This window comes from Rhamphochromis sp. 'chilingali', assembly GCF_963969265.1.
Source record: "Rhamphochromis sp. 'chilingali' genome assembly, chromosome: 10".
In the NCBI taxonomy this organism is placed as follows: domain Eukaryota; kingdom Metazoa; phylum Chordata; class Actinopteri; order Cichliformes; family Cichlidae; genus Rhamphochromis; species Rhamphochromis sp. 'chilingali'.
This window is the reverse complement of record NC_137937.1, coordinates 37,660,465-37,674,249: the sequence shown is the minus strand read 5'-3', so window position 1 is coordinate 37,674,249 and position 13,785 is coordinate 37,660,465. Positions and strand designations below refer to the sequence as shown.

At 44.7% G+C, this 13,785-nt stretch overlaps 1 protein-coding gene across 1 annotated transcript; it reads left to right on the top strand.

The window, feature by feature from the left end:
* Positions 1–9,996: 9,996 nt before the first annotated feature.
* On the top strand, positions 9,997–13,036 carry dmrt3a (doublesex and mab-3 related transcription factor 3a). Its single transcript, XM_080894562.1, has 2 exons — positions 9,997–10,570; positions 11,749–13,036. Exons 1-2 carry the CDS (start codon positions 10,171–10,173, stop codon positions 12,759–12,761), a joined length of 1,413 nt encoding a protein of 470 aa, XP_080750688.1. The 5' UTR covers positions 9,997–10,170; the 3' UTR covers positions 12,762–13,036.
* Positions 13,037–13,785: the final 749 nt, after the last annotated feature.

Here is a 13,785-nt window from a genome sequence, read left to right as displayed (position 1 = left end):
CTCATTATGCTGTCATGTCAGCTAATTATGGGCCCACTGTAACCATATTCTCACAATGGGGGAAAAAAAGGATTTAATCTGAAAAACTGTTTTTCAGATTAAAAGTCAGCTGATGTAAAAAAAAAAAAAAAAAATCACAAAAATCAAGTATTTGTGACGTAAAGTTTGGTCTCCGACTGGACGTCCGTGTCAGACTCAGATGTCCTCCCGAGGACGGCGTGGGACGGGTTAGGATCGCGTGTTTTCTGCTGCGTTGGCGCCTGGTGAGCACCGGCTGCTTATTTATGGTGCAGCTTCCACAGCATTTGCATGTCTATTGTGTTTTTAACCCTCCTGTGGCCGGGAGTCAGCTGTGCACACCGCTTACTGTTTGCAACTTCTCCAACGTCCTGTCAGGCGGAGCAGAGGCGGAGCAGAGGTGGAGGCCGACGGCTGACTTTGGAATATTTCATGTTTTCAGCTCCATAGAATAGAATAGAATAGAATAGAATTCAACTTTATTGTCATTGCACATGCACAGGTACAGGGCAACGAAATGCAGTTTGCATCCATCCAGAAGTGCTTTAGTGATATAGATATATTACAATATATATTAGCAATAATATAGATATGTGAGTATATTACAGAAATGGGTCTATTATGGTATGTTATAATGTACACGGTATGAAGTATGTTGTGAATATTCTATAACTATAAGTATGTACAGGCTGTAGTGAGTACAAGCTATGTACAGGCTATGAACAGGATATAAATATGAAAAACTATACAGAATATGAAATAAATAACTTTACAGAATCTGGGATATACAGCTATACAGAAATGGGAACTATGCAAGTTGTAAACAGTTGTAGGATTAAAGATTATCGAATGTACAGAATGATTATTTACACAGAGCTATACAGTAGTGCAGTTAAGATAAGTGAGATATAATTCCTACAGAGGCTATATAAAGTGCTAGTGGTTGTGAGTGGTGGTTCAGTCCATGTTATTATTGTGTGTTTGAGGGTACAGTTGTCCATTGTGGGTGTGTGTATGTTCAGTCCATGAGTTTAACGTGGGTCAGATGTCAGGAGGCAGAGTTCAGGAGTCTGACAGCTGTGGGGAAGAAGCTGTTCCGGTACCTGGTGGTCTTAGTCCGGAGGCTCCTGTGGCGCCTCCCAGAGGGCAGGAGGGTGAAGAGTCCATGTGATGGGTGACTGGGGTCTTTGATGATTTTCCCAGCCCTTTTCAGACACCGCTTCCTGTAGATGTCTTTTATGGCAGGAAGTGGTGCTCCGGCGATGCGCTGGGCAGTTTTCACGACCCTCTGCAACGCCTTCCGGTCCGAGGCAGAGCAGTTCCCGTACCAGACTGTTATACAGTTGGTCAGGATGCTCTCGATGGTGCAGCGATAGAAGTTCACCAGGATGTCTGAGGACAGGTGGTTCTTCCTCAGAGTCCTCAAGAAGAAGAGGCGCTGGTGAGCCTTCTTGACCAGCTTGGAGCAGTTGGTCGTCCAGGTGAGATCCTCGGAGATGTGGACTCCCAGGAACTTGAAGCTGCTCACACGCTCCACAGCCGTCCCCTTAATGTGGATGGGTGGATGTGGGTCAGCATTCCTCCTGTAGTCCACGATGAGCTCCTTGGTCTTCTCGGTGTTAAGCAGCAGGTTGTTTCTGTCGCACCACTCAGCCAGACGATCCACCTCCTCCCTGTAGGCGGCCTCATCGTTGTCACTGATGAGGCCAATCACCGTGGTGTCATCTGCAAACTTAATGATGGTGTTGGAACCATCAGCAGGTCTGCAGTCGTGGGTGAAGAGGGAGTAGAGGAAAGGGCTCATCACACAGCCTTGTGGTACACCAGTGTTCATTGTGATGGTAGATGAGCAGCGGTTATCCAGCCGGACATGTTGGGGGCGGTTGGTCAGGAAGTCCAGTAACCATTTGCAGATGAGGGAACTGATGCCCAGGTCTGTCAGTTTCCTGATGAGTTGTGAGGGGTGGATTGTATTGAATGCTGAACTGAAGTCTATAAACAGCATTCTGGCGTAGGTGTTGTTGTTGTCCAGGTGTGAGAGGACAGAGTGCAGTGCGATGGAGACTGCATCCTCTGTGCTCCTGTTCCGGCGGTATGCGAATTGGTGGGGGTCCAGGGTGGGGGGGAGACAGGATTTGAAGTGTGCTAGGACCAGTCGCTCTAAGCACTTAGTGATGATGGGGGTGAGTGCTACTGGGCGGTAATCATTGAGGCAAGATGGGTTGGAGTTTTTGGGTATCGGGACGATGGAGGTGGATTTGAAGCAGGCCGGTACCACAGCGTGGGCCAAGGACAGACTGAATATGTCTGTGAGCACTCCTGCAAGCTCCCCAGAACACGCTCTGAGAACACGCCCGGGGATGCCATCAGGGCCTGCAGCCTTGTGGACATTGATCCTGCTCAGCACCGCTCCTACATCGGTGGGGGAGAGAGTCATAGGTTGGTGGTCTGGCGTCATGTCTGCTTTGGTTGTGGTTGTGGGGTTCCCTCGCTCAAAACGAGCATAAAAGTTGTTGAGCTCGTTGAGGAAGGAGACATCAGAGGATGCGGGGGAGGGTTTGGTGGTCCTGTAGTCTGTGATGGTCTGGAGTCCTTGCCACATGCGTCGGGGGTTGGAGTTGGAGAAGTGTTCTTCTACCTTCTTTTTGTAATGGTGTTTGGCTTTTTTGATGCCCTTCTTGTTTGCTGATCGACCTGTGAGCATGTGGAGAAAAACTACATCTTAAATATAAAAGTAGCTTTCTTATTTCTGCTCTTTTTCACATTGACTGAAGGCATAAAGCTGCATTTGACTTCATAGAGTTTAACTGTAAATTAAAAAGCAACTCGCGGCCCGGAGCTCTCCCCGCTGCGCACGCTCTTTGTGTTTTATAGAGATTCATTTCAAACGGCTCGCTTCCAATGCCTCTATTTGTGTTTGCGTTTGAATAAGACAGCAACAAAAGTAATTTGGAGCTTTGGAGTTTATGTCGCTACAGGTTTCCTGGGAATAAAAACGCTGGGACGTGATGGAGTGCGAACGCGGCCGTGTGCCGGGAACAACGATATAAAACAGACAAAGAAAATTACTTGTATTTTCTTTGTGCTGCACGGTGGGAACATTCATTGGATTGTGCCCCATCTGTTGTAATCAATAACGTGACCATCTTGTTTTTTTATGAAATGCACTTACTCTTAATTTCATCCACCAGTGGTTTTAGAGAGAAGAATGTGGAGTTACCTATAAGGCTCTGACATTATAAATCACCTCTGGAGACCAGATTGTACAGCAGTATCGATTGATCCTGATATATCACAGAAATTTACTGTCACTTCTGTTTTCAATTAAAGATACAATCAGTCAGATAATGACTTAATTGGATTTTACAGAAGATTGAGTTTTATCGCCCCGTGCTTTATGAGTTTAGTTAAGGAAGGCCGTTTTATCACAGTTGTCAGGCCGCCGCTGCCTTGTCCTTCTGTAGCTGCTGCCCCGCGTACAGGCAGGGGAGAAAGTGTCACAGGGTCTGTTTTCCTTGAGCTGCCTCCGCCTCCATGAATCACGCCCTCCCGTAATAGATAAAATCTGCTCGGATCCCGCCGTGACACCTCCTCGGGGAGTGATGGGAGCTCGGTGCAGACGGTGTGGAAGGGGATGCTGCAGGTTCAGAGACGGAGGAGGAAATTTCCAACCGCTGGGAACAGCCAGAACGTTGGCACCACTGTTGGAAAGGAGAGAGTTCAAAGGTTATTTTATTGAGACGATATTTTACTGTGTAGATGAAACATTCTACATTAAAGGAAACCAGTTCTCCCATTCTACTCATTCCCAGTTCCATGTTTTTATTCCTGAGTCTACTAGAGCAGCTTTGCATGATTCACAATTCAAAATAAGCCTCATACATCTTATACTACTGAAACTAAAAATGTGTTTCTAGTTCAGTTTTTATTCGCAATAAATGAATAAAAATTAGAATAAATGAATAAATCCAGAAGTAGGAAAAAAAGTCTCACAGGGAGTTCTTATATATAATTACTTACATTTTTTGTCTTGTTTAATATGATTGTCCTCCATAATAACACCATAGTGTATATTTAATATTACAGAAAAAGCACAACAGGTGCCCTTTGACACGATGTCTGCGTCTATATTTAGCATCTTAACACTATTTTCTTGCCAGTTTTCACTTCTGTGAACCAGGAGAGCGTCTCACCTTTAACGTATCACCATCAGCTCTGGCTGTTTACGGCCACAAACTTGGACTCGAGGATTAACTGAGCAGAAATGTAGTGGTCCTAGTCCACTGTGATGTCACAAAGGACATTTTTGGTGGTAACTGAAAAAACTGCAACATAATTTCACTGAAATGTCTAAAAATAGAAGGAGGTCAGAGTATTTTACAGTTGGTCTCATGCTGACAGCACTGACGTGGCTGTTTGGGTCCAATGAAGGGTTTGCAGAGAAACTTGTGAAAGAGTGATGTTCCTCTGGCCTGATGTTTTGTTCCTTCTGACTCGTCATATTTTTAGATTTCTTCTCTTCTTTTTTTTTTTTTTTAACTTTAATTACCACTAAAAGTCTATTTTATATAAAGGCTGAGTTTTGTTGCAATATTCTGCCTCCACTCTGCATACCTTAAAAAATGCAGTAAAATTAAAGCGTGTACTTCAACCAAGTATTCTGTACGTATTAGCAGCCACTGAATTCAGCTGGTTTACTGAGAGCACGACTGTCTGAAGGACGGAACGAGCTCTGTTCATAAATGTCTGTCCTGAAAGCCGAGTATCAATAAAAGGGCCAAACTGTGAAGACTAACTTCCCAGGTTCACCCTCCCCTCATCTGAGACACGGAGCAGCCTTTGGGAGGACAGAGTGCGACCAGAGGCCTCAGTCGTGGCCTAATTTTGGTATGAAGAGATTAGTTCATCGTTAAAAATGGCCTTTTTTATACTTATCTATATCTCAAAAAGAGATTGTGGCCTTGCAAGACATGCAGTAAAACACCAAGAGGCTCTCAAAGTGTTATTTTGTTGGCATTCCCCTCTGCACCCACAATTACATTTTTAAATCAGCTGTTTAAAAAAATCCAGTTTTATTTGAATCTCAGTGCCAGACCAGCAGGCCTGCATCAGCACACTGTGTGAGATAATAAGCTCATAAAATAATTATACAAGAAAAGCAGAAAATCTTTTGAGAATAACGACACGTTAATAGTTTAGCACAGAAAAATCTAAATGATTCTTTAACTCATGAAATTATGTGAAAATTGTTTTCATTCCTTCGAATAATGAATCACATTTTGTATGACAACTTCAGATTTAGACCACTTTGTATTAGTCCTGTTTTTTACTATTATTATTGCATCTTTCCTTTTCTGTCCTTATCATCATCAAATTGACTTCCCTGCCCGGCACCGACAGGGTTGAGCAGCCACGTAAAGAACACCATAAAATTTTAGCCATCTTCAAACATTTTATAGCTTTACATGCAAGTCAAATAAAAATGACCTGCCCTCCTTAATGATGACAATAACATTTATTTATTTATTTTACAAATGTGAGATAATAAGAGGCGAAAGAAAAAGCTCAGTTTGAGATGTTAATATGATCTATAACTCTGAGACTGATAATATTAATGACACACTCACGTGTGCACGCTTTGCTGATATTTCTGTTTAATTTATTCAGTATTTTGTTTTTACTGCCCGCTTATAGATTTTCTTGCAGCGGTCTTAAAAGCACAGCCTTTCCCTTTTTGCCTGGATGAAGGCTGACGTCTGACTGATGTCCTCGGTCAGCTTTCTAAAGACGTCAGATGTCCAGCTAATTCCTCTGTAGGAGCTCGGTGTCCCGCCTCCCCAGGGAAAGTTAAATCAGCATTTCTGTGACAGGACTTGTGAGTGGCAGCGACGCCCCCAATCAGCACCTCATCAAAACCTCACTCAGCAGAGGTCAGCTCCTCCTCCTGCTCCGGAGGGGCCCCGCTGGAGGAGTTCCCTCAGCCAGCGTAAACAAGAGCTCCAACATGAGGAGAGACTCAAGTGCAAAGTACTGAAAGCAGCGTGGGAAGGTTTTGTGTCGTGAACAAAACTGCCTAAAATAAACACTGGAACTCCATTTATGAAGCAAAAACTGAAAAAAGCCTTCGACACATTAATCTGAGTCCAGATTTCCAGGATGGAGGTGACATATGGTTTAAGTTCACAGAGCTCTGTGTGACTAACCAATGAGCCCCGACTACGATCTCTCATAATAACAGAATCTATAATGAAACCAAGTCAACGTGGACTCTCGAAAAGATGCACTTTTATCCAAATACACTCATAAATAAATATAAGGAAAATATATTATAGCCAATATAAAGACACGTTAATCATCCTCAGCTGACACCTTAAAGAGAGAATCATTATTTTTACATTTTTTCAGGTAAATGTTGTAATCCTACAATATTACAGTATAAATGCTTCTTTTCCTGCTTTGCTGAAGGATTATTCAAAAGTAACAAACCAGTGTTTAAACTGTGTGGAAATGAAAAAATAATTACATTTTTAGTCTTTTAAATTCTCCTGTGTCTGTTGTCGGGACCTTATTCTTCTAATAAACGGCACGTTGCTTTAGGCACATTATAATTTTGCATGTGTAAAAGAATGTGTGACTTTGAGCTCATTTTAAATACTCTGTATATGCAATCCTGTCATTTTGAGCTTCTACAGGACAACTTCACATTTCCTACAGAAGGCAGAACAAAGCACGTTTTTCAAATTCACCCACATATGTGAAAATATTGGATATAAATATGCTGATGCACTGAGGCCATACAGCACCACACACAGAACTTCATGTATTCATTTACTTTTAGTTACTTCTGGGTTGGAGCAGCTCAGAAACTCAGCAGGCTGTGATGGAGAGTGACTGTGTGCGGCAGTGTTTTAATATCAAAGGTCTAAAACTGAGATTATTAACATTTTACATGTGCGTGGGCGCTTTGATTGAGTTAAATTACGTTGACACAGCTACATATAAATTTGGGCTATAATACATAATGACTGAGCGGACTGGCACAAGTTTAATTTGGATTACATTTCTAACGTGAAACGTCTTAGCGAGTAAATTCGAGTAACCTTATTTTAATCTGTCACCCACGCGTGTTGGGCTGTCAGCGAGCGCGGTCACAGACAGCGAACAGGTGTTTAAACCCAACTCACGAAGGGTTTAGTGCTTAAACTGAAGCAGATAACACTGCAGGCGATGCCCCTCCAAAGCAGCCCCTCACCCCACGGTGGCTAATTTGGCCACGACCAGCGCGTCAGGGCGCTAAAGGACACCTTGCGCGTGACGTGGAAACGCAGGAGCCTCTCCAGCATCCTGCAGAGCCGCAGCTCTAACAGAGAAGCTGCAGTATAAACTTTCATCCCGAACGTGTTTTAATCTTTATCGTGAACAACACGAATAAATTTATTATGCGTTCACCCGCAGCCTCCCACTCCCACAAATCTACTCGGCCGGCACAAACTGCAAAGCCACTCTAGTCACCTTGAAATTTCCTCTGCTATTTTCCAATTAAAAGCTTAATAGCCCTGGAGACGGGCTTCACGCGGGGAAGTTTACCGTGCTCTTATTCCCTGTAAGCCGCGAGCCTCGGATCCCATTATTTGCTTGAATAAACCTTTTTTACGGTCAGAAATGGGCCCGGCTTTGTCCGGTGTTATGTTTCAATGCCCTCTATTAGTCCGGCAGAAGGGACATATCAGCATCCTCGACATAGCTCCCAAAGGGCTTTTATACATGCAGAGGCCTAATCAGCTAAGTTATGTACGATTGTGTAAAAGGTGCGAGAGGCGCCATTATTATTTTTCGCCCCTGGAATTAAGACTTAAAGCGTTTCGGGCCTGCAGGAAACGGAGCAGAGCGCGGATAGATGTCCGGGCCTGTAATCGAATTATGAACAGTCTTTAAATAGCAACCTTTTTACACCGTAAAGGTTTTCATGGGTGACTCATCTGGATATTTCGGAAAAGGGAAAGTTTGGATTGTATTTTTATGAAACAGCTGATTTAAGATTTAAAGGTTTCGCTGGTTTGCTTCAGGGAGCGAGTCCTTTTGAAACCTGCACACAGGAGATGTCATATTTAGTCGTTTTGTGATTTCACGCTTCTTTTTACACACACACCCTCTCTCTCTACGTGTGTGTGTGTGTGTGTGTGTGTGTGTGTGTGTGTGTGTGTGTGTGTGTGTGTGTGTGTGTGTGTGTGTGTGTGTGGTGTACGACGCTAATGTTGCTAAAAAGGGGCTCAAAACAAATCGAGTGCCTGGAAATAACACGAGGCTCTTAAATCTTCATACGAGTCTGTCCTGCAGAGTGTTTTTTCTCTGAGCTACTTACACTAATATTGCAGTAAAGTTGCAGTAATATCACACTAATATTGCACTAATATTGCAGTAATATTGCACTAATGTTGCAGAAAAGTTGCAGTAATATTGCACTAATATCACACTAATATTGCAGTAAAGTTGCAGTAATATCACACTAATATTGCACTAATATTGCACTAATATCACACTAATATTGCAGTAAAGTTGCAGTAATATTGCAGTAAAGTTGCACTAATATCACACTAATATTGCACTAATGTTGCAGTAATATTGCAGTAATGTTGCACTAATATTGCAGTAATATCGCACTAATATCACACTAATGTTGCACTAATATTGCAGTAAAGTTGCACTAATATCACACTAATATTGCAGTAATATTGCAGTAATATTACAGTAATATTGCACTAATATCACACTAATATTGCAGTAAAGTTGCAGTAATATCACACTAATATTGCAGTAATATTGCACTAATATCACACTAATATTGCAGTAATATTGCAGTAATATTACAGTAATATTGCACTAATATTGCAGTAATATTGCAGTAATATTGCACTAATATCACACTAATATTGCAGTAATATTGCAGTAATATTACAGTAATATTGCACTAATATTGCAGTAATATTGCAGTAATATTGCACTAATATCACACTAATATTGCAGTAATATTGCACTAATATCACACTAATATTGCACTAATATTGCACTAATATTGCACTAATATCACACTAATATTGCAGTAATATTGCAGTAATATTACAGTAATATTGCACTAATATTGCAGTAATATTGCAGTAATATTGCACTAATATCACACTAATATTGCAGTAATATTGCACTAATATCACACTAATATTGCAGTAATATTGCACTAATATTGCAGTAATATTACAGTAATATTGCACTAATATTGCAGTAATATTGCAGTAATATTGCACTAATATCACACTAATATTGCAGTAATATTGCACTAATATCACACTAATATTACAGTAATATTGCACTAATATTGCACTAATATTGCACTAATATCACACTAATATTGCAGTAATATTGCACTAATATTGCACTAATATTGCAGTAATATTGCACTAATATCACACTAATGTTGCACTAATATTGCAGTAATGTTGCAGTAATATCACACTAATATTGCACTAATGTTGCAGTAATATTGCAGTAATGTTGCACTAATATTGCAGTAATATCGCACTAATATCACACTAATGTTGCACTAATATTGCAGTAAAGTTGCACTAATATCACACTAATATTGCACTAATGTTGCAGTAATATTGCAGTAATGTTGCACTAATATTGCAGTAATATCGCACTAATGCTGTAGTAATTTTGCACTAATATTGGAATAATCTTGCAGTAATATTGCAGTAAAGTTGCAGTAATATTGGAATAATCTTGTAGTAATATTGCAGTAATGTTGTACTTCATTGATAAATCTGTAACACGGGGTTTCATTTCGGATCCAGGGTCACGTGTTCGCCTCCAGCAGCGTGTCCGGTGCTTCGGGAGGTCGTTGCTGTTATCTGATCCTCGCAGGCGCTTTGACGCGTTTGGTTACTGCTCGTCTCCACAATAGCGTGTCAGGCTGATGCGTATCAGTGCTGTCAGCTGAGGAAAGGTGGATCCTCCACTACAAGCCCACACCTCTCATCCTCCTGTCATGCGTGCAGCACAGCAGCTCCATCCACCTCCACCTCTCTGACTGCTGCTGCGGCCGACGGCGACTCTCGCGCCCGCGTCCACGCTGGAAAACACGCTGAGTCCGACGCAATGAACGGTTATGGGTCTCCGTACCTCTACATGGGGGCTCCGGTGTCACAGCCTCGGGCCCCCCTCCAGAGGACCCCCAAGTGCGCGCGCTGCCGGAACCACGGCGTGCTGTCTTGGCTCAAGGGTCACAAGCGCTACTGCCGGTTCAAAGACTGCACCTGCGAGAAGTGCATCCTCATCATCGAGCGGCAGCGCGTCATGGCGGCGCAGGTGGCGCTCCGGAGGCAGCAGGCAAACGAGAGCCTGGAGAGCCTCATCCCGGAGTCCCTCAGAGTGCTGCCCGGCATCGGCTTAGCCGGGGCCGGCGAGGGGAATCAGCCAGCCCCGCCGAGGACCGAGGAGCTGGAGCTGAGGTGGAGCAGCACGGAGCCGGGGCAGCCCGGAGCACCGCTGTGCTCAGGTAGGAGAGCAGGGGGGAGAGCAGGGGGGAGATATTTGACTCTCTAAACAATTATTGTTTGTCTGGAATGAAGAAAAAAACCCTCGAAATTATGGGATGTTTTTTTTAATAAGAATATCTTTAAAGGCCTGAAACTCACAGTATAAACATTGTGACTTTGTTATTTAAAACCGTTTTCAGGTCAAACAAAAACGGATGTGAAACAATATAAAAGCTGAAATGATCATTTCAGCACTGCTCGCCGGTCTGACTGCACTGATAATGACACATTTAGCTGAAGTGATCGATACACATCACTCCGATTTCTGTGAAATAATCACGCAAATACGAGGTTTCACTTTGCGAGTCAGGAAACAGATGAAGAGATGAGCTGTTTCAGGAAAGAGACGTTTAATAAAACTGAAGCGAAATCAAACAAAGACGTGTTGACATTTTTAAAACAATATGAATTAATTCAGTTTTTAACATTTGTTTAAATAATGATGCATATTGAATTATTACAGACGTTTTTTCTGCTGCTGAACTTTTAATAATGTTCTTCTATTTCACGCAGAAATTTTATTTTCTATATAAATATAGAAACTATATAATTTATATAAAATAAAACGTGCTTAGTTCTCGCTGACCTGCGTGGAAATGATTTCTGTGAGAACCATTAAGGAATAATTACTTTCCATCCACCTGCCCGAATCACCTTTATTGCTCCTGACACTTTAAGCACGGATTCGGACACGCGCGCTTTCATTTCCTGCGTGACTGTAAAAGATTACAGTAATCAGCGGCGGACAGGCCCGATCGAATATAATCGCCATATTTCTCACAGGAGGTCAGCTTCGGATGAAATGTTGCCGAGCAACAGGCCATGTGTTTGCAAACTGCGGTCAAAGATCCCACGGCGCGCGCACTCAGCACTCTGCGTTAACAGCTTCTGTGAGGAGGCTCAGATAAATCCTCACACGTCTACGTGTAGCGGACAAGTCGTGACACGCGATTAATGGCGTGTTGCTTTTCCTCGTGAGGAGCGTGGAGGTGTTTGCACTGTGAGGCGGGTGAGGAGTTCGCACTAACCGCCTGTGAGCTCACAGGCTTAGGGGTGTGCTTAAAGTTTTCTGTGGATGCTGACACTCTTTCGTGATTTTGTGCTTACGCCGATAAAGTTGTGACTCTCTGACCCGCAGAGTCCACGGAGGACGGCGCAGACGAGGTTTCAGCAGGAGAGAACGGAGAGAGCTCCAGCGAGAAGGAGCAGGACGCGGTCAGCTCACCGGAGGCCTCCAAACCGAACTGCTACACCCCCGAGCCTCCGGGGACCCCCTCCCTGCCAGAGGAGAGCCGCTACGGCCTCCCTAAAGCCGGGAGCGCCGAGAAGGAGGCCAAAGCCGAGAGTCCGCAGAAGTATCCGGCCAGCCCCGCGGAGCAGGGCGTGCTGATCGAGGGCCTCGGCGGCTCAATCACGCTGCCCCTCAGCCTCCGGGCCAACCGGCCCCCGCTCGAGGTGCTCAAGAAGATCTTCCCCGCCCACAAGCCTCCGGTCCTGGAGCTCATCCTGCGGGGCTGTGGGGGCGACCTGGTGGGGGCCATCGAGGTGCTGCTGTCTAGTCGAAATCCTGACGCCAGCGCGCCACCGCACGCGGACGCGCACGCGGACGCGCTGGTGCTGCCCTCCAACGGACACCTGTTCGAGCCCGGCCTGGGCTCCTACCACCCGGCGTCCTCCTCCGCCAAGTGGTCCGTGGGCTCCGCCTTCCGGGTCCCGGACTCGCTGCGCTTCACCTCCGACTCCGCCGCGGGGGTGGTGTCCACGGGCGCGCTGGGGGTCCCCCTGCAGCACCCGTCCTTCCCGCAGCCCACGCGCTACCCGCTTATGCTGCGCAGCTCTCTGACGCGCAGCCACGCGGGCCCCTTCGTGCACAACGACGTGACTCTGTGGAATTCCGTGGCCCTGCAGCAGCAGTACCAGCTGCGCTCCGCGGCGCAGTACGTGTCCCCGTTCCCCCCTGGCGCCCCCGGCGGGCCCGGGCTGTTCCGAGGCTCAACCCTCCTCCCCTCCAGGCCCTCCGAGGAGCCGCGCGTGGGCATTCAGGAGGAGGGGTGCCCGCTGGGGCCCAAGCCGGGCCTCTACTCCCCGGATGAGGAGTACGAGGAGCGCTCAGATTCGGCGGACTCCCGCATCCTGAACTCCTCCAGCTGAACAGGAGACTGAGGAACATGTGTCACCGTGACAGGACGTGTGCGTGGACGGCGTGGACTGTCCTGTCTGAGCTGAGCCGTGGGAGCAATCACTCCGATGAACCTCAAACATCAGCCTCGCGCTTCCCACACTGGACTCGACCAAAGCGGGTGAATGTAACAGACTCATTATTCTGAAAGCGTCTCAGCTGTTTCCTGTAAGCATGTGTAGTACTGTGAAATCTGCCGTGTCCGGATCACGGCTGCATGTCGAGTAATGCCAAATAAATGTGAGTAGTCCAAACGGATAAAGGCTGTTTTCTTGCGTGTCGGCCACACACACTCAGTCACGATTACACGAGACTACAACATGTCTGCCCACAGTCCGGCTTCACATCCACACATAAAACACGCGTGACACCAAAGGATAATAAGAAATAATAGAAGCAAAATATGGAAGCATCCCCGATAATGATTTTGTTTTATGGAGCAGCAGTAATAATAAAACCTTAATTTAATCAGGACTGGAAACATTTAATATGTTTGTGAGTGTGCTGTGGGCCTGATCTCTGTCACCCGTGGCACCGTCAGCGCACTCCTCACAGACACGTGATGTTGTTTTTGTATGAAATGTTTTCATATCACCTGTAAAAGCCGAACAGAAGGATCTGAAATCAGCTTTAAAAAATCTGATTGTCCTTTAATTTCTTTTAAAGAAAATAATGAATAATCTCAGTTCGATGCATCAAAACACGAGATTATAAATATGATATTCATGTTATTAAAATGATTAAAGCCTCGTGAAACCCACTGTTTAGATATTTGGTGTCATGTCGAAGATGTTTCTGTAAAAGTGAAAAACAAACACTGATCGTCATCAGACAGTGACGTCAGTCAGGCTGTCAGCGCTTTAAAAATCTCAAACGCAATAATAAGAGCACGTGTCTCCCTCAGTGCTCGTGTATTTAAACCTGTGACGTGTTGATGATCTGCGCAGCTGCAGACCAATCACATACTCCAGCTTTTAAGCTTCCGCTTGTTCAGAC